General features: G+C 47.5%; 1 protein-coding gene across 2 annotated transcripts in view; it reads left to right on the top strand.

Annotated features, from left to right (window-relative positions):
- The window catches only part of CTBP2 (C-terminal binding protein 2), a 107,987-nt gene that overhangs the window by 42,868 nt on the left and 41,338 nt on the right, over nt 1–23,781 (top strand). Inside the window, exons 1-2 of one of the 2 annotated variants that reach the window (XM_090145640.1) lie at nt 6,511–6,712; nt 18,696–18,855. In XM_090145640.1, coding sequence (XP_090001766.1) covers nt 18,798–18,855 — 58 coding nt within the window. In that variant the 5' untranslated portion in view covers nt 6,511–6,712; nt 18,696–18,797. Of the gene's footprint in view, nt 1–6,510; nt 6,713–18,695; nt 18,856–23,781 lie in introns of those variants that run through there. The other variant, XM_031597329.2, reaches the window with a different exon arrangement.

Raw genomic sequence — 23,781 nt, 5'->3', positions numbered from 1 at the left:
CTTTAGGAGCATCTGCACCTCCCGTGTCTGCCCGCTGCCCCCCCACCCTGTGCTCGGCCCCGAGGAACTCCTGCCCACATTGCCGTCTCCTCAAGTGAAGCAAGCAGAATCAGTTTGAATGTTACATTTCCCCTGCATGTACCTCCTGATGATTTCTGTGTTTTTTACATATGCGTTTTCCTGTTTTTGTTTAGTTTCTTCAGCTTTATCACTTCCCCGCTGCTGACTAAAGGAGCTGCACAACAGGGGAAAGTGTGACTAACTCACTGCCTGCCTGGGGGAAAGAGTGAGACTGGTTCTGCACATGCTGCTGATAAATGCACGGAGTAAACAGAATTGAAAAGTGGAGAAAAACAGCTTTTTTTCCTACCTTCTCTTTTTTTTCATAGCAATGTTAGTCACTTCTTCCAGCAAAACCAGGTTAAAGCAACTTCTATCACAATAAGACTTCTTGCAGAAGCAGCAGTACCAGCTTCAGACGTGTGCTTCCTTCTGAGATACTTCACTGTAAGCTGGGAGGAAGACCAAGAAATGTTCTCCATCTCTTCTCAGCATCCCGCTTTGTTTTGTAGCACATCTCATAGGTGTGGTGGTGCCATGTCATAGAATCATAGAATGGCCTGGGTATCAAAGGCCCACAATGCTCATCCAGTTCCAACCCCCTGCTATGTGCAGGTCACCAGCAACCAGACCAGGCTGCCCAGAGCCACATCCAGCCTGGCCTTGAATGCCTGCAGGGATGGGGCATCCACAGCCTCCTCGGGCAACCTGTTCCAGTGTGAAAACCTGGCCCTGGTCCTGGGGCCCATCATCCCTTCTTGGAGTGCCTCCGCAGAGCCGCTTTCGTATTTTTCCTCTGAGCATCCCAGCGTGGCTTTGGGAGGAAGGGGAAATCTATTTGTGTGTAAATACAGCGCTGTGATGTTTATTTAGTGTCTTTGTTTACTTTGAAAGTTAGTCTCATGCTAATGAATTTATAAAACCTACATTATCCATAAAACTGTCACAGGAACAAAATTTAGTAATAACTCAGGTAATGTATTTAAACCACCAGTGAGTTTGCTCTATCCTTGAGTTGATAAATCGTATGGCTTCATTTGCTAGGAATCAGCAATTTTATGTGGCAATTAATTTTAATGGCAACGGGGAGCCAAAGGACTACATTTTTTTTTACCCTTTCTTTTCTGCACGTTGATGGGAATATCCTGGTGGTTAACATTCAGACTGCGGAACGAGGAAGCAATGTGTGCGTAGTGCTTGCTCTGCACAGTGCTGGCTGAGCCCTGCTGTGGGTGTCTGGGCACAAGGCATGTCCGAGCAGCAGCCCCTGATGTCTGTCCCCAGGATGTGTGTGCAGGAACTTGCTGCTTCTTGCTTTGAGTTGTGTACATCGCTGTCAAAAGCCACGAACTCAGGGCAGAGGCGGGGAGCCGAGCACTGCTGAAGTGTTTTGGTGCCAATTTTACCCTCTTGGTGTCTGAATCCCACTGTGGAAAGGTCCCGATGTACGCTGGGCTGCTGGCTTGTAGTTGTGTGAGATCCCATCTGGGAAGCTCCTGCTGCTCCATCTGCATCTCATCATTCCCATCAGCGATACCGATGGGTTCCCAGCAGCATGCAGAGCCCAGTGTAGTTCCCCTAATGCTGAGATATGTCTTGTTGCAATAAAAACCAACAAGGGTGGTAATTTTAAGGGGATTTATTTACGATGTGGTCAGGTAACATTCATATCTTGGTTTTTGCCCTCTGTGGAGAGCAAGCAGAGCTGTGTGGAGGATTTTGGTGTATGTGACCTTAGAGCCACCATTGGTGGCCCATCGGTGCACCTTGGACATCATCTGTATTAGAACTTTGTCAGTTCCCAGAGAGGACAGTGGCCCCAAAATGAGGTTGGTTGAAGTTATGAGCAAGGTTATGAACCTGGTGGAAATTTCATTTTGTCCAATATTTATTCTGCTGTTTGGGGTTGCACGGAGTTACCGGTCTGTAAAATGAGGTCACAACCAGAAAAGAAAGTTTGGGAGCTGCTGCTTCGGAGCCTGGGTTGAAATTAATTATTTGTATACCTTGGAGGGTTGTGCTGGTTTTTAAACAAGACAGCTGGGTTAGAAAAACAGTCTGAATTCATTGTGAAATACGTTGTGTGATGGCCAGCTTTTGAACCTTGCACTCCCTCGGTGCTCTACCAACCAGAAACTCCAAATTGGCTGCTTAAAATTGGCCGTGTGGTCACCCAGATATTTCATCGTGTTATTGCAGAAATCTCAGCAGCTCCAGATGCCGCGGGGCTGGGGAGCAGCTCATTGTAGCCACGTTTGGAAAAGCTGGTCTGGTTTTGTCACTTGCATTGTAGCCACAGATACTCAGGCAGCAGAAGTGTTGGTGTAGAAAGGAGGGCTGGGCTGGCAAAAAACCAGCTCAAGGGCATTTAAGTGAAGGAAATTGTAGAATCACCAAGGTTGGAAAAGACCTCCAAGATCATCTAGTCCAACCATCCACCTCCCACCAATATTTCCCCACTAAACCATGTCCTTTAAAAGCCCAGGGAACATGGATTTGGATGTGAAAAACACAATGCAAAGTGTCAGCTTTGTGGCTTCAAAGGAGAATATTCTCTTTATTTCTCTAACATCAGAATGCTTATAAAATCTCACCCTTGAAAACTAAAAAGTATATTCCTCCAGAGGGGGTTGAAATGATGTGATCTTTGAACTCTCTTCCAATGTAAGCCTTTCTATGATTCCATGAAGCATCAATTCAAAATACCAACAATTCCCAATTTACAAAGAAAATAATACATCTACAGCAATATAAGTGTGTTTTCATGGGCAAAAACAACCGACCAAACTTACAGATGCAATACTGATAGAGCAACAGTACCAGGTGCCAGCCCATGCCTTTCCCAGGCATTCCTCTGCAGGGCTCCTTACCCACTGCCTCTTCTCCCTACTGATAAACTCTGATCTCCCTACCGACCTCTTTGCAGTTCTGGTTTGGTATGTATGGAGGATCACTTCTGAAGAGTATGTTAATGATAATAAAAACGAGTCATTTATGTATTCTGTTGAGTTGTGAAGTGCTGACTCTGCACATTTGTTTGTTGTTTTGGTTTTTTTTTTCCTCGTTGTTGCTTCCTTTCCAAAAAGCCCCAGACAAAGGTGCTCTGCTTAGGCTTGAATTGCTCATTAGCGGCGTGACCTCTGCATTTGGGAATATTGTGCTGGGGAGTGGTCCAGGGCTGTGTGGTGTCTGCTGGGAGGTGCAGGGGAGCACCCCGACATCTGTGCCCAAAGGACGCTGCGTGGGCAGCCTCAAGCTGCAGACTCAGCATCTGGTGGAGGAATTCTCGTCACCTCATTATTATTGTTTGACTTGTGACTTTGTTATTGCGTGCTCTGAGTTGCAAGGAGAGCAAAAAAGAAAGAAAAACAAGGTTTGGGTCCTCTTCCTGTGGAAGGCCATGGGGAGCCCCATTCTTTGTTAGCTGCTGATAAAGAGAACTTCAAAACCACAGGTTTTTAAGCAGTGTTTAAATAGCAGGGAAGAGAGATGCTTTTTCTGTCTCTGGCACAGCCGTGCCATGGCAAAGCCCATGCCCTTCTGGGGCGCACCATCAGCTGGCTTTCTGCTTGCCTTGCTGGGAGTCATGGCGTGCAGTTCTTGGGCTGATGTGCCTGCAAGGCAGTGACTCTGCACTGCTTTTCCTTCTTCATTCTCAGAGTCTCCCTGTCCTGATCCCTTTCTCGGTCACTTCTGCCCCAAGTGATTGCTGGGCCACTGTCATCCTTGTTCCTCCTGGCACACCGCTGCTGACTGGGTGTGTAATGCCCCTATCTGCCATCCGTGGGGAGGCCCATGCATTACAAATGGATTGGGGGTCCGCAGCCAGGGAAGTGGCACATTTGGGAAGTCTGGATGTGAGGAAGGAAGCCCTAGGAAGATCTTCCCTTTCTATTGGGAAAGACTTAATATACAGAGGCCCTTGGCTGCCTCAGCTGAGGTGTGTGCGAATGTTGGGGCATTCTCAGAGATCCTGCTCCATTTTGTGTCCCACACAGAACAGAGCTGGTTCTAGTGGCCATTTGCATTCTGCTTCAACCATGGCTGTGCCTGTCTTTGTAACTCCATGTTCTGCTTTAAATGTACCCGAAGCCTTATGATATTGCCTTGCCTGAAGCAAATCCCTTCCGTGGTTGCCGATGCTGGCTGTGGTGGTGTTCAGGAGACGGCTCACTCCATCACACCCAGCCTGTAGCACACGATGGCACTCATGATCCTACTTGCTGGCTTTAGGTCTACACTCACAACATTTTAAGACCCGCAGACCACGAGACCATTCCTCCCTGTTAGTGCTTGAGATTGTCTCGGAGCATTGGCAGACACGGCACCGGCCCTACTGCAGGCTGCCCCAGAGCAGCGATTCTATTTGCCTGCTCCCTAGCAACTTTGTGTGTTGGTTCAATTACAAAGGACTCAAAAAACTCACTCCATCTGGTTTTCCAACCCCAGATGCGACCACCCCAAAGAGTGATCTAATTCTTCTGTATTTAGACTCGAAAACTTCTCACCAGTTGGTGGTGTGGGAAATCAAATGAGAGTCCTTAGGAGCAATAAGATCCACATGCTGCCCTAATTGCACATGGAGCTACACTGCTGCTCTTGCTCGGGCGTATTTGCAGTGCTGCTCTCAAAGGCGTATTGTTAGGTGAGGGGAAAGCCCACAAATCCTAATTTGAGTAATAATTTAATGTGTTCCAATAATTAGCTGCTCATGATAGGGGCCCCTCGGCGTCTGGTGCGGGGCGTTGTGTGATGCGATGCCTTCTGTGGGGGGAGGCAGGCAGGTCGGTGTGGGCTGGAGGTGCCGAGCAGACGGACAGCACTTGGCAGCCCAGAGAAAAAGAGCTGGAGCAGAGCTCTCCCCTCCTGTACCATCAATGGGGAGGAAAGCTGTGTTGTTTGAACTTGCTGCTAGACACCGGTGGTTCATCCTGCCTGCATGATGGGGTTCTTGAAGCATGGGGGGTGAACGAGGGAAGGTCGGAAACCCTGCGTACTCAAAGCTTCAGACCGAGTTTTAAAAACAAATGAGGGACGACTGGCCTTCGGCATGACGATAAGAGCAGGCCCTGGTTCATGCTGCTGGTTGTTTCCAGTGAAGGTTTCCTGTGGGAGCCCCGTGTGCCTCGCAGGAAGCGTGGTCGGGCTGGCAGCCGTGGGCCGTTCCCTGCTCTCACCTCCATTGGGCGGTGATGCGTGGCCGTGTGGGAAGGCTGGCTGTCCTCAGGGCTGCTCCGAAGGTACGCGTGGCTCTGTGCAGGAGCCCAGCCCCAGGAGACCCGGGTTGTGTCAACAAGCCCAGTAGGCACTATTTTAAGCTGCTATGTACCTAACGCTTCCTGTTTTTCAGGAGAAACTTCTTGTTTTCTTGCTTTTATGTTGACGGATTTATTTTAACGGCTTGTTCCTGAAGGAGGGCGTGGGGTTTCTTTTCCCCAGCTCTCCTGAAGTGCTGTGGGTTGGTGACCCGTGGGGCAGGAGGACTCCCGGGTGCTGGGCTGCCCTTGGCAGTCAGCCTGGGCGCCAGGGCTGCCTGGGGTCTTGTGGCAGCAGGGATCCCGCTGCAGGTAGGCAGCCGCTCTGAAGAGAGCCGTGAGGGTTTTGAACTTTCGTGAATGCTAAGTTAAGCCATGTGTGGTTCTCTTTCGAGGAGTGTTGGCCTAACCAGTAAGGACAAAGTAAATAGCATTCATTTCCTGCTGACCTTTTAACACCAACAGATGTTTTCTCTTACAAGTACCATAGGCCACTTCTGTCACTGACCTCATCAAGTGAGCTGCTGCCATTTTCTTACTCTGCAGTCTCTAATGCTGCTTTTTTAACCCACTTTGCTGAGGCCTCACTGCAGAAGGGGGTCTCCCGCCTTGGTCCGAACCCATGCACCATTTAATATTTTTGACTTTTTTTACTTTGGATGAACCAACCACATCCTCCTCATTTTCGTCCTCAGTGGAGGATGGCAGATGTTTCCTCTGATGGGCTCCATCAGGCTGCCTGAGGGAAATTAGTTTCCCTTTGTGATATTTTCCCTCGCGGTCCTCTCACAGGTTGGACTTGCAGGCTCACGGCTGGAGCAGTAAGTCCATCGGCCTTGTCCATGTTTGCAGTTGTTGAGGAGAATGAATGGGGTCCTGAATCACATCAGCCTCAAAAAATGGACGGGTTGCCAGTGCCGAGGCTTCCACCAGTAATGTTCCCATCAGCGCTGATTGCGCTACTGGTGCCTGCTTCTCTACAGCCTCGTGGGTCTTTGTCCTGCCCAAGGAGTCAAGAAGATCTTAGTCCCATCTCCAGGCTGCCCTGCTGGGAGATCACCTCAGTGTTGTCTTTTTTGCCCAGTCTTCCCTCCTGCATCTCTAGATCTGCTGCTGCAGATGGTGCTGGGTGGGAATCTGTGCAGGAACTGATGCTGTTGGGGAAGCAAGTGTAGTAGTAGTGAGCAGTAGAGCTTGTTCATTCCTGCTGCTTTTTAATTTGCTTTTGGCCAAGGGATGTTCAAGTCTGAGCATGACTCATGTGTCTAAGACTGTCAGAGGTGCCGAGTTCATCCAGGAGACAGCTGAGGGAGGTTTCTCTGCTGTCGGTCCTGGCCAGAACCTGCCTTCTTCTTCCAGTCCTATGTGGAGAGTGTGGGGACAAGCTCTGGAGTGAGGTAATGGAGGAGAGAGATGTGGTGGTTGGCTGATGTGCATGGTAAACATTTGTTTGAGACCTTCACGTGTTGGTGAGGAGCCTCTTCTCAGAGCTGGCTTTGCAGCAGTGTGTTGTCTGGTGGCGTGGAGCAGGGTGAGGTGTATCCATGTCTGGGGTGAAACAAAGCACAACTCCAATGGCTTTGCTGCACAGCACACACCTGGTGTTCCTGAATTAGTGGCGTTCAGTTTGAAGTGCAAAGCCTTCAGTCTTCTTTTGGTTTCAGGTGGGGGGAATCAGAGAGGGGAAAATACAGTGTGATGATCAGTTGTTGAGTTATTCCATCTGGAAAGGGATGTACGTTAATTTGAGGTTTATGGAATTAGCCTCATAGACTTTTTTTAATGCCATGTAGAAATTAGGTTGATGGAGATCCCCAGGTTGCCTCTTTGCATTCTGTCTTTATGTTAGTGGTCTCCATACATATTTAGCTCAGAAGTTTGACTTCATGACTTGTGATTTCTATCCTGAGCAGTGGGTTTATGCAGGACAGAGAAGGAGAAAAGAAATACTGTGGCTCAGATTCCCCTTTTCCTATTTAATTAAAAAGAGAAGTACGCAAAATCTTAAAAATTCCTGAGTATTACTCAAACGTTACCAACTTAATAGTTTCAGGTTTCAAGAAAAATGACTCACGGGCATTTTTAATACAGGATTGCTCAAAATAGAGTTGAGTATGATTCATGTTAGCAAATTAAGACAACAGAAGCAAGCGAAAAGCCTTTAACCTGGCATTTGCCCTTTGTGATAGGTATGTTATAGAAGGGATGGCTGAGCTTTCCCTTCTGCTCATGGTGTCCAGTGGTGTGGGGAGCAGCATGCAGGGCAGGGAGCAGCCCCAACTCAATCTATCTGGCAGATTATCTGCTGGGGGCTTCTTGAGCAGGATGGATAAAAAGATTACATCTCTGAATGGTGGGAATCCTGCCTGCCTCGTATATTAATTTTTATCGGTCAGTATCATTAAGCTATGCCTAATTGTTTTAGGCAGTCATGAAGATCAAATTTTTGAGTCTGAAGTAGAGGAAAGCAAAGTCTGTAGTTGGGTGCCTTTTGCAAAGCCACCAGCCTTTCATTCACCAGCATTCAGACTCAAGCTTGTGTCCAGCACTGGACTGGTCTAAATTTTGTGGTCAGCATGGCAAGAGAGATGTCCCATCTACAGCAGTGTGCTGCCTGGATGGACTCTAATAAAAGAGGAGCCAACTCCCTTGGCTCTACCTGAAAGCAAGGAGCATTCATAAGGCACGCTTGTAACACAAGCCTTGTGAGAAGAATTGTTTAACAAATAGCCAGATAATCTCGTTTGCCTTTTCTGCAGTGTTCTAGTTTGCCCTGCGCTGGCAGTCGGCTTTTCCCAGGTTTAACCTCGCACAGAAGATTTTATCTCACAGGCCAGCAGGGATGGCTGCTGATGGTAGAAAACATCACCAACTTAGCAAGTGGATTACTGAGCAAAATCGATTTTATTTGGTACATTTATGGGCTGGAAGGCAACACAATAGTGTCTGCTTTGCTTCCACGCCAGCGAGGAGGGAGCGTCCCAACCCGTGTTGGAGCCCCTGTGTGTGCCTGAGAGGCAGCCACGTGTTTTGGACCACGTTCATCGCCGACGTAATTCTGATGGCATCGTTCTGGCTGACTGAGCAGGACCTGCAGAAATGCCTTAGGTGTACGTGCTGGTGTCTGTTTGCGGCTGTTTCTACTTACATGTTAAAGATTCTCTGTGAGCGATGGGAGCGGAGACCTTCCCCGTGCTCCTTGCTGCTCCCTGGATTGATGTATGGTGCTTTCCCTCCTGTTTTGTCAAAGTGTCCTCTGCTCCAGAGATAATGCAATTGCTATGCAGTGCCGTGCAAATACTGTTCTGTATTTGTATCTCTTTTCTATTTAATTATACTGTATAAATGTCCTCAGTAAATTTGATAAGTTGGGTGAAGGATATTGATTTTTGAGTCTCTCTCATGCAGGGCTCCTTGCGGCAGCAGCAGCAGCTGTTCCCCAGGTCTATTTCCTGAGTGAAGGTTCAGCATTTAAGTATTTTCAGGATAACAAAAGAATTTCTCTCCTCTCCCAGTCGAGCTGCTGACTGTGGGAAGAGAAAACATTCGTGTTGGGTGGTGTTTTTTCAAGCCTTAGACTCACGTCGTCTGTAATTGCAGGTGGGAAGGGAGATGGAGGTGCACAACAGACCTGGTGCCTTCGTTGCTGTGGATAAAGCCTGCTGCCACCTCTGGGGAGAAATGAGAGAGGGATGCTCTGGGGCTGGGCCAGGCCCGGGGGCAGCAGTGGGGTCCCTACTCCCCCTGCATCACCCGCAGTGTCGTGGGGAGGCAGAGCTGGCAAGCACGGGGGTGGGAAGAAAAGGAAGAGTGCATTCAGAGGGTTAAAGCAGGAGGACCAACAGCCTATTTTTAACAGCAGTTTTGAATGTGAAGTGTCACCAATGTTAAAAAAAGCTCGTGGTGAATAGCGGGGAAGATGCGTGCAGTAGTGGAAAGCCAGCTGCAGCTCTTTGAGCTGGCCGCTGCCATTCGGTGGAGGCTACGAACACTTGGGTAGTGTTAATGTTTTAATTTTTCTTTTCTCAGCCTGAGGTCTCCCTGCACAAGGGAATTCCTTTAAACCATGCTTAGCTTTCAGCCTCTTAAGATATTTTCGTTCTTCAAGAGGAAAGGAAGGGAGAAATGTAGATATTTGTGCACTTTCCTATCGTGCTCGCTCTCTTTTCATTCTCTTGGAACATAAAATGTTTTCTTTTCCCTTTTTTTTTCCCCCCTGAAAATTAGACCCTGTTTTTTCTTATGGCTAATTTCCATGTATTCCTCATACAGGATTTCAGCCTTGATCTGCAATGCAAGCCTGTGGCTGTTCTTCCTAAAAGTTTGGTCCCACCGGGGCGTTCATTACAAATCCTTTTTTTCAGTAGCAACTTGTCTTCTGCAGACATCCCCCCTCGGAGTCAGCTGGGTCAGTAGCTGTGTCACCCCATGTCCCACCCCCAGGACAGGGACGTGGGGCTGCCACGTGCTCTCTGCTCTCTGCATGGACACAGGAGGCTGCGGCACCGCAGTCCCTGGAGTCAGCGATCTGTAGAGCGATGCGTCCCCGAGCCGCGGCCGTGTCTGCCCATTGTGTCACCGATCTGAGCATTAAAGGGACCCCGAGTAGGTGTTGCCACAATAAACCATAACAGCTCTATAGGAGCTGTCACAGTTCATTGCATCAATAATCTGTGCATTAAGGAGTCCCGAGCAGGCCCTGGCACACAATGGGCTGTTACGGCTCCAGATGAGGCTGTGCAGATTTAGGTCAATAACCCAAGTGTTGTTAAGTCCCAAAATAGCTGCGATACAGCAAACTGGCTCCTAAGAAAGATGTGTAGATTATGCAAACCTGTGGTGGTGGCAGAGGACTTACTGCTAAAGGTTAGTGGCGGGAGAATTATTTCATTTTATTTATGGCTGTTATCTAAACCTCTCTCCTCTCGCTTTGCTCCCTCCTTCCCTCTCCTTTCACCCCTCTGGAAATTAAACCGCGTGAGCGATGCTGCGGGATCAGCAGAGGTGAGTTGCAAGGGAAGGAGGGAGGATGGCTGGGGGGGTCCGAACCCTTCCTTCTCCCAAAGCCATCCCCACCCTCATCCCCATTGCTGGGCTCTGCATCCCACTGGCAGCTCCCACTGCTGCCCATCACTTCCCCAGCCGTGGCCCTTTTGTGCGCAGGCGGTGAGGAGAGGAGTGCCTCCAGCGCAGAAAGGAGGGCCGGCTCGCACTGTGGGAGCATGCCTGAATGGAGACGTGGCCTTGAACTCTTGAACTCTTCTTTTTCTGTAGAGTACAACAACTGCGTACCTGAGAACACACACAGGACTTACTCAGGTGGAAAGTGGTTGTGTAGTGGCAGCGGATCTCGCATCACAACAAACAGGGTTTTCCACGTTTCCATTCGGAGATTTTCTGTTTGAGATTCCTTTAGCAGTCAGGCAGCAAAAGATGAATTAGCCGAGCTGCTGAAGGTATTACACGTGTTCCCCCTTCAGAGACTTGTTAGACCACATTTTCTTCGCTGATAGTAGTAAGTGTTGCAAACAAAACACAGTTTTCCCCTTTGAATGTTTCTTTACGCAGAGCATCATCTACATAAAAAAAAAAAGAGTATGTTAAGCAACAAGAATAGCTTCGGGCTATTTTGTTTCATGTTGCTAAATAAGTCAATGCAGATGAGGACTTTTTATGTAAGAGTGACTTGTAAATATAAGCATTCAGATAAGAGCAAATTACAGCTCTGAAAATCTCCTGGAGACAGCGGAGAGGTGCTGCTCCTCCTGCTGCTCCCAGACCAGGCAGAGCTCTGAGGGCAGGCGGTGTTGGAAAAGAGCTTGAGATGCACTGGGGAACACTGGGTGTTTGTTCCATGCTGGGCAGCTGGGTGTTGGTAGGGTCTGCTGGCCTGTGCTGTGTCTGCAGGGCATCATCCTGGCTCTCCTGCTGAGCCAGATGCTGAGGGATGATTGGGGAATGGCATCTCCATGAGATGGGCCCAAGGAAGGCATCCTGTGTCACTGCTCGTCTTCATGTAGGCTGTGAATGAACTGATTGGACTATGAGAGAATTGAGAAGTTGTGAGTAAAGGGCAATATTGTAGACTTTAAGGCACTTTGGTTGTGAGTCCTTAAGTCTGGAAGCTGGCTGTGCTGCTCAGGGGTGCAGGGTGCTGTCGTGTTTGGGTCTGACATCAACCCAGTGGTGCAGCAGCTTAGAACTCAGGCAGCAAGGTGTGCCCTGGAGGGCAGGGACAGGAGAACTTTGCTCCCACCATGTCTCACGTCTTTGTTTTCAAGGAAGCACTCATCTCATTGCCTCTTCTATTATTCCTTTCATTTAGGAGTAAGGCAGAACTCTTTTTGGAAGACCTTTTGCTCCTTTTGGTAATCTTGCCCTTGCTGCCATTGCTGCTTTGAGCTTTTAACTTGTTAGCATATTGGGAGCATGTACTTCGGTAGGATGAGAGATGGTGGCCTGAAGTTGCACCGGAGGAGGTTCAGGTTGGATACTGGGAAAAATTTCCTCCAAGAGTAGTGAGGCACTGGCATAGGGACCGGTGGGGTTAATGTCTCTGGAGGTGTTCCAGAGCCATGGGGATGTGGCACTGAGGGACCGGGGCAGTGGGCATGGTGAGGTGGGCTGGGGTTGGGCTTGGCGATCCGAGAGGTCTTTTCCAGCCTTTGTGATTGATTCAGATATTTAATGAAACTCTCCACACTGGGGCTGGTCTGGAACCCCGAAATGCACAGCCACCACCCTCCCAGCCCTGCCTGCTTCTGTCCAGGGAGCAAAGAGTGCTCTGGGCTTGGAGGACTGGCAGCACAGCGTGGTGATGGGGAATCAGGGAGCTCCACGGGGGGTGCGTGTGTGCGGGAGAGGCATGGAGGCTGGAAGGATGTGGCTCTTGGCCACATGAAGATTTTGGTATGCAGCTCATGCTCAGGAAGTTTGGCCACCCTGATTACAAACATACGTGTGTTTGGAGATGGATGCTGAGATATCTGTCTCTTTCCTAATTTGATTTGTATTTAGATGGAGGAAGAAAAAACACCAGAGTGGGGAAGTGGGTGGCTTCGTGTGGTTTCCTAGCCAGCAGAAGCTGAAAACGGCTTAAAAAGCTCACATTTAGGAGCACGGTGGGATCTAGGAGGAAGCATCAGAAGGTAAGTGGCCTTGCCTTGCCTCTTGGCAGGGGGGAAGTTGCATTTGCCTTTGTTCAGCTCTGCAGAAGGGAAGAACCCTCAGCTCCAGAGGTGGATAGCTGTGCTGAGACACAGCCTGCAATTTTTATCTGTTAATCATTTTTAGAACATCAGAAAATGTAAAGTGCTGTGTGTGAGAGCAGAAAGGATGAGGTTTGCTGTGTCGGAATTAGGGAGGGGAATGAAGTGAACTGAACAAAACCAAACCTTGGAGGCAACAATAGCTGCACACCAAAGTGTTTGTATAGCCAGGACTTTTTATCGTAGCTATTTCTTCTTCTTTTCCTCTTGTCCTTGCTCTTGCTTGCTCATCTATATACAGCATATGGAAAGGTTGAAAAGTGGCAATTACTAAATGAGAGCAGACAGAAGCGGTTCTCCAGCAGCTCCAGATGGGGGTTAGCAGTGCTGTTCCCAAGCCCCGTGCTTCACTCCGCAGTATGAAATGCCCTCTAACGGCCAAATAACCACATAACTCATCCGGCGATGGGGAAACAGGCGTTTTTCTAGGGGCTTCCAGTCTGGCTGTGCTGATTTTGGTGCGGTACTGAATAACTGCTGTAGTAGAGGAGAGCTTTTGGTTATCGAGATGTAAAACAGATGAAGGCTCATCTCTCTCCATCATTAGGTTGGTGAAGTACAAACAACCTGAGAAGGCTGGCAGGACATGGAGTGGGGTTTTGTTTTGCAGCACGGCAGGGACCTTTGGAGACTTTCAGATTATTTCTGTATCTCTTTTTAACTGGAAAAGTTGAAGGTAGTTTCCCAGGCCACTGTGTGCCACTATGTGCTGTACTATCAGATTGTGTGTTATCGGTGGCAGACACTTAGAAAAACAAGATAAGAGAGGCTAAAGGAGGCCCGTGATTAATTAGCAGATGGATTAGGCCCTCTCGAAGCTAAGTGGATAATTTAGGTTCAGCTCCTGGTTATTGCTTTGCCCAGCACCAGGTCCCTGTGAGCTGTCAGTGCAGGATGGGCAGAGCATCGACCTGCTTCCTGATGGCAGTTGTCCTTACAGCAGTGCTGTGTGTTTGTGCTGTAGCTGTAGGAGTGAGAGTTCTGGTATCTCCTAGTTGCAGAGCAAGAGGAGAGGAGCTGCAGAGGGCTGTTCCTGCCTGCCAGGTAGCACTGCTGCACACGCTGGGAGATTTATTCCCTGAAAGCCAAGAGTCCATCACTGATGTTGAAGAGTAAAATTAAGGAAAAAAAAGTGAAAAATGAAATAGGAACAAAAATCTCACTCTGTTCCTTTTCATACTGTGGCAATTTGGGTACTGTCCTTTCGCCAGGTCTTCACAGCAGCATCCTGGCTGCAGGAGCCCAATCTGGAATGCAGTTTGTAACCTGCACTGCAATTCTTAAAGAAACTTAAAAAAAAAAAAAAAAGCCCAGATCCAAGAATCAACCTAACCTACCTCATGGTTTACATATCATTAAAATGGACACAAAATGCTACAAACCCATCTATTCTTTTTTTACTTATGCATATATACTTGTAATCCTCCTACTGAGACAAGTAGCTTTGGTGGTACAGAACGGGGGTCCTCCCCATGCCTTCAGGGCTCAGAGCAGTGCAGGCTCAGGCCTTCTGTGTCATCTTTGAAGCCTCATTATTTTAACCCAGTCTGTATCTTGTTGCATAATGTTTTAAGATGTTGTCTCCATCTTTATGCAGCGTGTTTAATTTAGCAGCAGATGTGCAGGCTCATATGCCGTTATGGTACATTTTGTTCACTCATATAATAGTGAGTTTCTCAAAATTGTTACCAGTTCTTCAGCACTCCTACGGCGTGATATTCTCTTCTCTATATGGTGAAAAGCAGAAAAGCTCTTTATTTCTCCATCTGCAGGTGCTAACGTGGGAGTGTCGGCTCATTGCGGAGCACGCCTGACCTGCTGCATTGCTTTTTTGGGGAAAAGGCAGCAAGCAGTCAGAGGAGGACAAGACTTCAGTCCTTAGGTTTCTGGGCACAAAACAAGCAAGGCACCTAGACAGAAACTGCTTCTTGCCACCCACAGAGGCATGCAGGCATTCCCATGGAGAGGCCTTAATGCAAAACATTGCTGAACGCTTTGCGGCAGCAGAATCATACTAATAACTAATAAAGGCACACAAGCTCATTAGCAATGGTTTTGTAGCAAGAGACCTGCTCTGGCTGTTCTGAGGGTGCCGAAGGCTTCACAGCAGAGATTGTTTTCCCACAAACTGGAAAGAATCTTTTTTCTTGATGTCCTGTTTCCCATGCGATGGCCAGGGGCATTTAATGGAGGAAGAGAAGGCCAAACGTCGGCCACACAGAAACTGTGTGATTCCTCTTCCCAAGTGCATAGGGTGACATCCCTAGGCATTAAATAATAATAATTATGATAACCTATTTTTTATCCTTCCTAATGAAAATCTATGTTCTTTTCTCATCACCCGTATAAATGTTTAATCCATTTTTGGTTCCTGCTGAGCTATTGTGCTTAATGGTACCTTGACACTGTGAGCTCCACGTGTTGTTTTGCTGTTGCTTTTCCAAAGAAAGCATCCAAAAGGAGGATCTGGGCAGGGGTTGAGTGGCTGGTGTCTGTCTTTCCTGTCATCCCCCTCCTCCCTGTGACTCTTAGAGCTGGGCACCCCCCTCAAGAATGCGCTGCCGGAGCGGGGAGGAAGGATGACTCAAAGTGTCCCTCCTGCACTGTGCCGCCTGCTTTGTCTGTTTCCCCACCCCTGCCATTATTTCTGTGTGTCTCCTTTCTTTTCTCCACATTTCCTTTTTTGCACTGAGCCAGGCTGCCCTGCTGACATCTGAAGCCTGAGGCACAGCCCCGCTGCAGTCACGGCCAGGGGTGGAAGCTTGGGCACTTCACAGCCCCGAGAACTGCTCCTGTGCTGAAACCTTGGCTTGAGTGAGACCCAGCTTTGGGACAGTGGATCTTAATGTAAAGGTGGCAGGGAGAGCTCACAGTGTCTCATTTCAGTGTTACAGACTGTTTAGAATCGTAGAACGGCTTAGGTTGGAAGGGACCTTGAAGCCCCTCCGGTTCCATATGTCTGGGATTGCCCCTACCTGAGTGCATCACCTTGCACTTGGCCTTGTTGAACCTCACTGGATTGATGTGAGTCCACTTGCTGAGCCTGTCAGGGCCCTCTGGATGCCATCGCTTCCCTCTGTTGTGTCAGCTGCACAGCTTGGTGCCATTAGCCAACGTGCAGAGGGTGCACTTGATCCCACTCTATGTTGTTAAAGAAATTGAAGAGCACCCAGGAGGACCTCTTGGAAGGGGTGCTTTCTGTGAGAGGTCTCTAATATTTCTGTCCAACAGAGCGTTTTATTTTGGCCTTTTCTTTCTTCTCTTTTCCCATCGAATGCAGGAAAAACAAGCCCTGGTGCAGCTCTTCTCTCATTTTCTGGCTCATGGACTGTGGTATTTGACAGGCGGTATTAAGAAGCTATCTAAATGTGTTAACATCGGGATGAATATTTTTTCCTAAAACATTGCATTTAAGTACATGGCTTCTTTAAATAACTAACTAACTGCTGGCTATCATCGTGTCCGAGGGTTTTCAGGAAAATTTACATTTTGAAAGACACTGTTGGAGGCTAACACGGACATGCAATTACTGTATGTAAATCACTTCACTTGTTTCCTAATCTCGCTTAAGATGAAGTACAGTTTTTCTGTGCGTGCCTCTCTCTCTCGCATTCCCTTATACAATGAGGTTTTCTTGTCTTTTAATTGCTGGCCGTGATTTCTGTCCTGCCTTGCCTGATTGTGTTTATTTTATTTCGGAGGACATTTAGCCCCGCGCTCGGTTCCCAGTTGGGTTGGATGGAGAAATGGCTGAGATTGAAGTTGGAAGCACAGCTAATTGCATCCTCACTGCTGCAAATGGAAAAGCTCTTTTTTACAGCTCCATAGGAAGGCTGGGGAGCACCCACTCGCTTTGCTTCCTTTCATCCAGCCCTGCCATAGCCTGCCTGTAAGCTCCTGCCACAGTTTCAGTAAGGCTTTGGAGCTGTGCTTTTCTTGCTGGTCGGTATCATGGACACCTGTCATGTAAGGATGGAGCAGATAGAGTCGTTAGGAGGGAGCTCATTCATGGGCACTGTGTTAAGCTGTGCTGGATTCTGTTAATACGAGCAGCAATCTCTGTAGTTCCTTTGTGGGAAGTTTTCTTTGGGGGAGCAATACAGTGGGTTGAGATGGCTGGAAGAAAACTTCACTGGAAGCATTTGTCCATTAGGAAATGCTATCAAAACTGCATACCCTTTGCATATTGATTTTGTTTGGGGAAAAAAAAGAGTCGCAGACAGAGCATAGTGATCCTTTTGAGCATTTTCACAACAAAACAGTAACTTTTTTCTTCTGGAGGAACCTTTTTGTAACACATTGTTTCTCCCCGAAGGTGAGCTGGGATTTAATAGACCTGGAAAGCCACGTGTCTCCATCTAACACTGGCCATGGACATGCTGCCCTTGTGTTAGCTGTGCTGACAGCATCATTCCTGTTTTACAAAATGTTTTGGCTGTTGCAAGCTTCTTCCTCCGGAATGGAAGTTTTCTGCTTCTTTCAAAGTGTGGCATTAATTATTAATGGAAGTGGGAACCGTGCTCTTTAGCATCCCTATGTTTAAAAAAAAAAAAAAAAAAAAAAATCAATTAATTATTGCTATAAATCTCAGAGATTACGCTGCAGTTGTGCTGCTGGGAAATTGGCCATTAACTACCAGGAAATTGCCCATCTTCCCTGAGTCAGAATTCAGTTGTACCAACACAACCGTTTTCCTTTTATAAATTAACTATCAACGTGATGCATAATTGATAACCATTTATAATAATAACAACAATCTCCATGAAATTGTCATCTCGCTCTGCAGTGGCCTTGTTAGAGCCCTCACCCTGGTGTACACAGCCCGGCCTGTGGGTTTGTTAACCTGGAGGCTTTCGCTTGCACAGTCCAGGAGAGGCTGCAGAGGGGTAATTAACCCACCAAGGGGACTGCGTGACTGTGCTGCAAGGATGGGTTGAGTGCTGCTGGTTGTGCTCTGTGGAACAGGAACCAGGAGCCAGTGTTTCCAATGAGGACGTCCCTTGACTTAGCTGCATGCAGAGCGGCCAGAGCTTGCAGCTGGGTGCAGATGGCCGCTCAGGAAAGGATTTCTCACTCCTCGTGCATGTCTTCCCCTTCCCCTTCTGTCCTGGTAGGGCCTTTGTTTCCACTAGTTCTGCTCTTTTGGCAACGTGACATGGACTGAAAAGGGTAGGGCTGGAGGCAGGATGCATCCCTGGAGGGCTTGTAGCTCAGAACTGGGAACCTGTCTTCTTAAAACATCCGAGAGGATAGCTCGCTAGTGGGTTGCTGGCTGTATAATATAAAAGATCAGTGCGTGCCGCATTGGGCTGTTGGAATTCAGCTGTCAGCATGAAATCTCTTCACCTTATGTCTTCATTCATTGACACGACTGTAGATATTCTGTGAAAGGCTCAGCCCTGAGCCTTGCAATGCAGTTGCTGGGGCAAATACTGTGCTGCACCTTCCGGACCGCAGCCTGAGCCTGGCTTCAAGCACTGGGAACGTGTAGAAACCAGAGCGATCCACCTGAGCTGAGAGGTTCAGGTTCTTCCTCCATGTTATCACGGTGCAGAAGACCCTGCAGCTGTTGTCCCTTTGTGGGGCATTTCTTGCCAATGTCAGGGTGCATGGATTGTGTTATTTCATTGCATTTAAATGTGTGCTCAATACAAAGTATGCAGGTCGGGCCACGGTGGCAGCTGGAACGTACATCAAGGTCTAGTTGGAAAGTCAAGGGCCATTGATGACTTCTGCTGGACCAGGCTGTGTGTATGTCTGTGTGTGTAAAAGTACTGGCAGAGCAAAAGCTGCTTTCCCTTTTTTATGTACTCTCTAATAATCTTTCAGTATCTGTGAACCTACAAAATAGCTTAATGGATTTTGTCTGCTAGGAATAGATTTTTAAGGCAGAAATGAAACTCGGAAGGCCAGGCAGCGCTTTGGCAATTCTCTTGTACAATGCTGGGTTTTCTGATCCCAGGGAAGATAAAGGGGCTGCACGCTCGGTTGGCGGTGTAGGATCTGGAGGGACGCAGGGCTGGAAGTGCTAAACCCACAGCCTTGGCTGCAGAAAGCCTGCTGAGCTGGGTGGGTTGGAAATCCTATTTACCAGCTCCTCTCCTCTCGACAGGATCGATACTGGCGGTATGCATGCCGACTCCTGTGAGTTTTCCTGAGTTCCCGGGGGACTGCTTTGCTTTTTGAATCAGGAAGTTGGAAACTACCATCAAGAATGGCACTTGTAGATAAACACAAAGTCAAGCGGCAGCGACTGGACAGAATTTGTGAAGGTAAGAGGATATTCCAGCATTTCTATGAAAGATGACAGACTGTTAAAGTAGAATTACCTCACTTGTCCTTGTTTCATACAGCACTCAGAAACTGAGATCCAGGTCCATGGCTAGATCTCCCATCTTCTGCGTTGGCACAAACTACATCATATTGGTGTTGAAGTATTGGCAAGGGACACACTGGTTCTGCTCATTCCTCCCCACAGTTGTGTTCACAGACTTAATTACCCAGTGTCATGTCCCGCAGCACTGGCATGAGCTCTGCCCTGCTGCCCTTGGGGAGTTTGGGTAAAGCTCAGAGTCCTCCACTCCCACACAGCCACCACTCGCCTTAAGGCTTTGGCAAGGCAGAGATTTGGTCGTCTCACAGCCGCTGCTTCGTGGATGTGGGAGTTGACCATCGCTCATAACAATGAATATCTTCTGAAAATGGATGGAAATTCATAGATAGTTCTTGAAGTATATTGGAGTTGAAACTTGATGATCCTTGTGGTCCGTTCCAACCCAAGCCATTCTGTGATATTTCATACGCTTTGGAACAGATTGTTAGAATGGCTTTTGTTTTGTTGGTGTGTGATGATAAGACAGATTTGCTGTAAATTGTTCTTTATTAATTGTGCGTTACAGTGGGACAGCTGACTCTTAACCTTCCATTTATTCCATTTTTCAGCAGAAGTCTATAGCTAATCTTTTCCTATTGTAGCTCACGTGAAGTTACTTATGATGGAAGTCAAGTGATGGCAAACAACCTCTGACTTTCAGGTGTACACTCTGGTACTTCTCTTATGCAAACCAACACTCATGGAAGTTTTATCATCAGTGGCAAAAGCTGAGCAGAGTATTATTTTAGGAAAAATATCGTAAGTCACATCTCTTAAAGAGCTCCAGTTTTTATCTGCTCTTAAAATGAACGGCGGCCTGCAGGGTAACAATTTGCTGTATTACTTGAATACCAACCAAGTGAAATAGGTTTTGCTCTTGGATGAAAGCGCAGAGCTCACGTGGGAGCTGTACTGCATCTGTTTCAGCAAAGTGGAGTTTGTGCAGCTTCCAGGGAGCCTAAAATGCTGAGCACTGGGACAAGGTGGCTTTGGGATGGCTATTTGTGTTATGTATTGCTTGCTCCAGCATGCCAGAGCTGTTGCTCTCCACTTGTCATGAGTTGTTTAGCTTTAGATCTGGGTGAGCCTCGTGCCCTCCTGCACACACACAGCCCCATGAACAGCCTGAGTATTGCCCAGAGAGCAGCAGCGTTGATGGGGAGCTGAATGCTAAGCTCAGAGAACAGCTGACAGGAACAGAAAATCAGCTCTTCGTTTAATCATGTCGTACATAAAGGAGAGGCAACCCTGCCTCTTTGTTTAATTAACCCATCCCATGTGAGCAGCACTGTGTCCCTGGGCAGGATATGAAGCCCTACAGATTTTGGAGAGGTGGAAGTGAAGCAGAAAGAGGTGAGGAGCCGGGAAGGGGTATCCAAAGTGTGCTGCAGCGTGGAGTTGCATATTTCTCCTTTTGAATGTCATAAACACTCAGGTGTAGTACAGTTTCTCATCTTCAAAATTTACTTTGAACTCGACTTAAAAGAGTTGTGTCAGCTGAGCCTGGATGTTCAAAAGCTGCCTTCCCGGTTTGATGTTTACTATCAGATCGAGTTGCTGAGTGTACAAGAAATTCAAAAGGATTGTACGACAAACCTGCTAACAGAGCTTTAGATGTGATTGAAGTTTAGATTATTTTCCTCTGATATATGAACCTTCTTCTTCTTTCTTGGTCAGAAGATATTATTTCTTAATCTGTAAACATGCAGAAGACATAACTATTTAAAGTATACTTTGTCATTTGCCAGCTGTGTTGTGATTTGATTTCAGGGGTGGGATTCATGTTGTAAGACACCTATATTTATAAGCAACAGATTTATAAGCACAGATGACTGTGTGCTGTAAGTGGCATTATAAAAGCTACCTTGAAAAATGCAAAGAGATGGGATTTCACAAAATACCAGGCTCATAGGACTGTGATAGTCCATACTGACATCTCTGATGGCTATTTTTTATTATAGTCACCTACTTGGATTATAGCATAGGAGAGCACAGAGGAGTGGATGTTCCGGCTGCTGAAAACACACCTTGAAACAACAAGCTTTTCTCTTGGTGTTGTCTTGAAAGTACATCGAGCACGTGGTGAAATACAATGAGAAGTCAGGCAGCTGTTGTCCAGAAAAGTCGCTTGAAGGGTTCCTGTTGGGTTGGTGGCTGGACTTGATGGTCTTAGAGGTCTTTTCCAACCTGAATAATTCTACAAATCTTTGTTCAGTGGAAGCATTCGTGCAGCTTTTCTCTTTAAACAAACGGATGGAATGCAGAACTGTGTTGAACTGATGGAAAGATAACTGCATGGTAGTACACAGGGGATTTCTGTGCTTGTTACCAGGTTGGTATGCTGTCCCATCCCTTTTACAGCACGCACAGGAAGGGATGTCAATCAGTGCAGCAGGGTGATGGCACCTCCAGAGCTGAACCATCCTTGTGCTTCCCCTGCATGCTGCATAAGCTCTGTCCAAGGAGTGCTACTTAGTGCCCCAGGTCTGTGCTGTGCTGCACAAACTGCTGCTGAGCAGTGGTTCTTAATAGGGGGCTGCTGGAAACATAACAGGCACATGTTGAGGGAAATAGCTTACAAACTGCCGCGGTACTAACAGAGTGTTTTAAGAAGCTGCAGCGTTTCTGTGTCTCTGTTAAACGTGCATCTGGCATGGAAAAGTAATCCAGGCTGTACAAAGGGTGGTGGTATCTTTGAAAATGCCTTTATGTGCAGGTTTATGAGTCTTCCAGGAAGTAAGAGAGTTTGGTTTCATTGCATTACACAGTGCCTCCGTGCTTTTTTTATGTGCAGTTATGAGGTCTTTATATGACAGAGCTCCTTTTCCTGCTAAGCAGGCTATATCCAAGGGGCGAGCTCTGCACCAGGTATCCAGCTTTGCTCTCTAGAAAACTACAAGTGGAATAATGGTGCGTACTTAAGGGGATAAATAAATATCAGGGCAACAGCCTGCAATAATGCCATTTGGAGCAGCCTGCTAAGAATTAAATGGCTTTGTGGTGCCCGTTAGAACGAAGCAAAGCCTTAGCTTACCCGCTTCTTTCTGGTTGTCCCAGAGAGTTTGGGTGCTGATGCTGTAATTGGATCCATGTGGGTGGAAAGATGGATCCAGTGCAGGGCTGGGGTTTCGGAAAATAATGTGTGGAGTGGTTTACAGAGTTCCTGTTTGTGGAATCGTGGCTGATTACGTAGTGAGTCCAAATATGCCTTAGAGGTGGTGCTGCTGGTGCTGTGTCTAGTTAGAGTTGTTCAGCACCCCTTAGTTCAATTCCCTTCCCATTCGCTTGTAATTTTGACACTTTTTTACATTCGTTTGAGCTGGATTTTTCCATTTCATGATGAGTTTTTACTTCAGGGTGAATTTAAAAAAAAAAAAAAAAAAAAGTTCCAGCAAAAACCGTTGAGCCGCATCTAAGCAGGAGATGGTGAGGAATGTTGGTTTTGCTATGTTGGAAACAAAGCAGAGCCCCTAACATGCAGCGTGGAAGCCACAGTGCCCTTCTGCTCTGCTTGGGAAAAAAAGGGGTCTGAATTGTGCAGCAGGGTGGCTGCGGTGCCAGGAGCATGCTTGCTGTTGTTCCCAAATTTGGGGCTATTTCTTGGCCTTTGAATGCAGTGAAGCTCGCACACGTCCCTGTTGGACACTGGTGGACACTTGGGCATGTTGTGGGCGGGCTCCTCTGCATCCCTTCAGAGATGCATGATGCTTTGTGTACCCAGCAGGGACAAGGCAGTAGTGGTGGCACAGCCAGGATGCTGATGACAGTGTCTTATCTCTGTGTAAAGCTCAGGTTTCCCAACCTCACTGAATTTCTCTCCAGTGATGCCCAGTGCTGCCTCTGCTCCATAGCATTGCAGCCATGCTGCTTTGCTGTCTGCAGCTCCAGAGCCTTGAAATTTTAACACTTGGCTTTATAGGTTAAAGTTTGCACTGACATTTATGAGTCAGTTAAGCTTTCAACACACACACACCCAGAAAGTGGCAGCCCTGAGATGAACAAGAAGCAAAGAGGAAAAATAATGGCAAGGCCAAGTGAGCCCAGGCATTTCCTGACGGAGCTCTCACTTTGGGATTTGTCGTTATCTAACGAGGAATCATGTCCTTACACATCAGTTTGTGCCACCAGAGCTGTCGGCGCCTTGTACAACAGCACAACCATTGGAAGTGCCACACAAGCTCTTTGTGACTTTTGTTTGCTTGTAGGGCCTTCAGTGTGTTCTGTGGCTGATAAATGCCAACTCAGAAACATCGTGCTTCCAGTGCTCAGTGCACGGGTCCCTTGGCTTTAGGAGCTACCGGCTTCTATTCCCCAGGTGTTTGCCTTCCAGCCCTATAGTTTCAAGATGAGATGGAGCACTCTCTCCTTTCTCACGTTTCCCTACCAAATCTGTGGCTGTTCGAAGGAAGAGGAACAGGAGAGCTTAAGAATCATGCAAAATCAAGACAGACTGGGCAACACTTTGTTCCTGGCTGGGCCAATGGCTCGTTATTTCTTTGGCTGCAGTGGTGGTGCTGGCTGTGGGTTTTGACCGTGGCCTCATTAAGGAGGGTTTCTGCAGAGGACACCTGATGCTCAAACGAAGCACCCAGATTTGGAAAGGAGCTGACATGAGGGTGGGAGCTCCTCTGTGAAACGCAGGAGGGAATTTGGGGAAGGAAGGGATGGTTTTGTCATCAACAAGTTTATCTTGGCTGTGGCTACATGGGGCTGGTTAAGTCATTTCAAGGTGGGCAGGAATTCCACATTTCTGCCTGTGATGGAAGTCAATGCAAACCATATACAGTAATATTTGAATAAATGCACCATGTAATGCCAGGTATGC

The sequence above is a fragment of the Phasianus colchicus genome, chromosome 8, assembly GCF_987193195.1.
Source record: "Phasianus colchicus chromosome 8, bPhaCol1.hap1.1, whole genome shotgun sequence".
Lineage (NCBI taxonomy): Eukaryota > Metazoa > Chordata > Aves > Galliformes > Phasianidae > Phasianus > Phasianus colchicus.
Note: the sequence above shows the minus strand (reverse complement) of the source record. Positions and strands in the feature narration are given on the sequence as shown.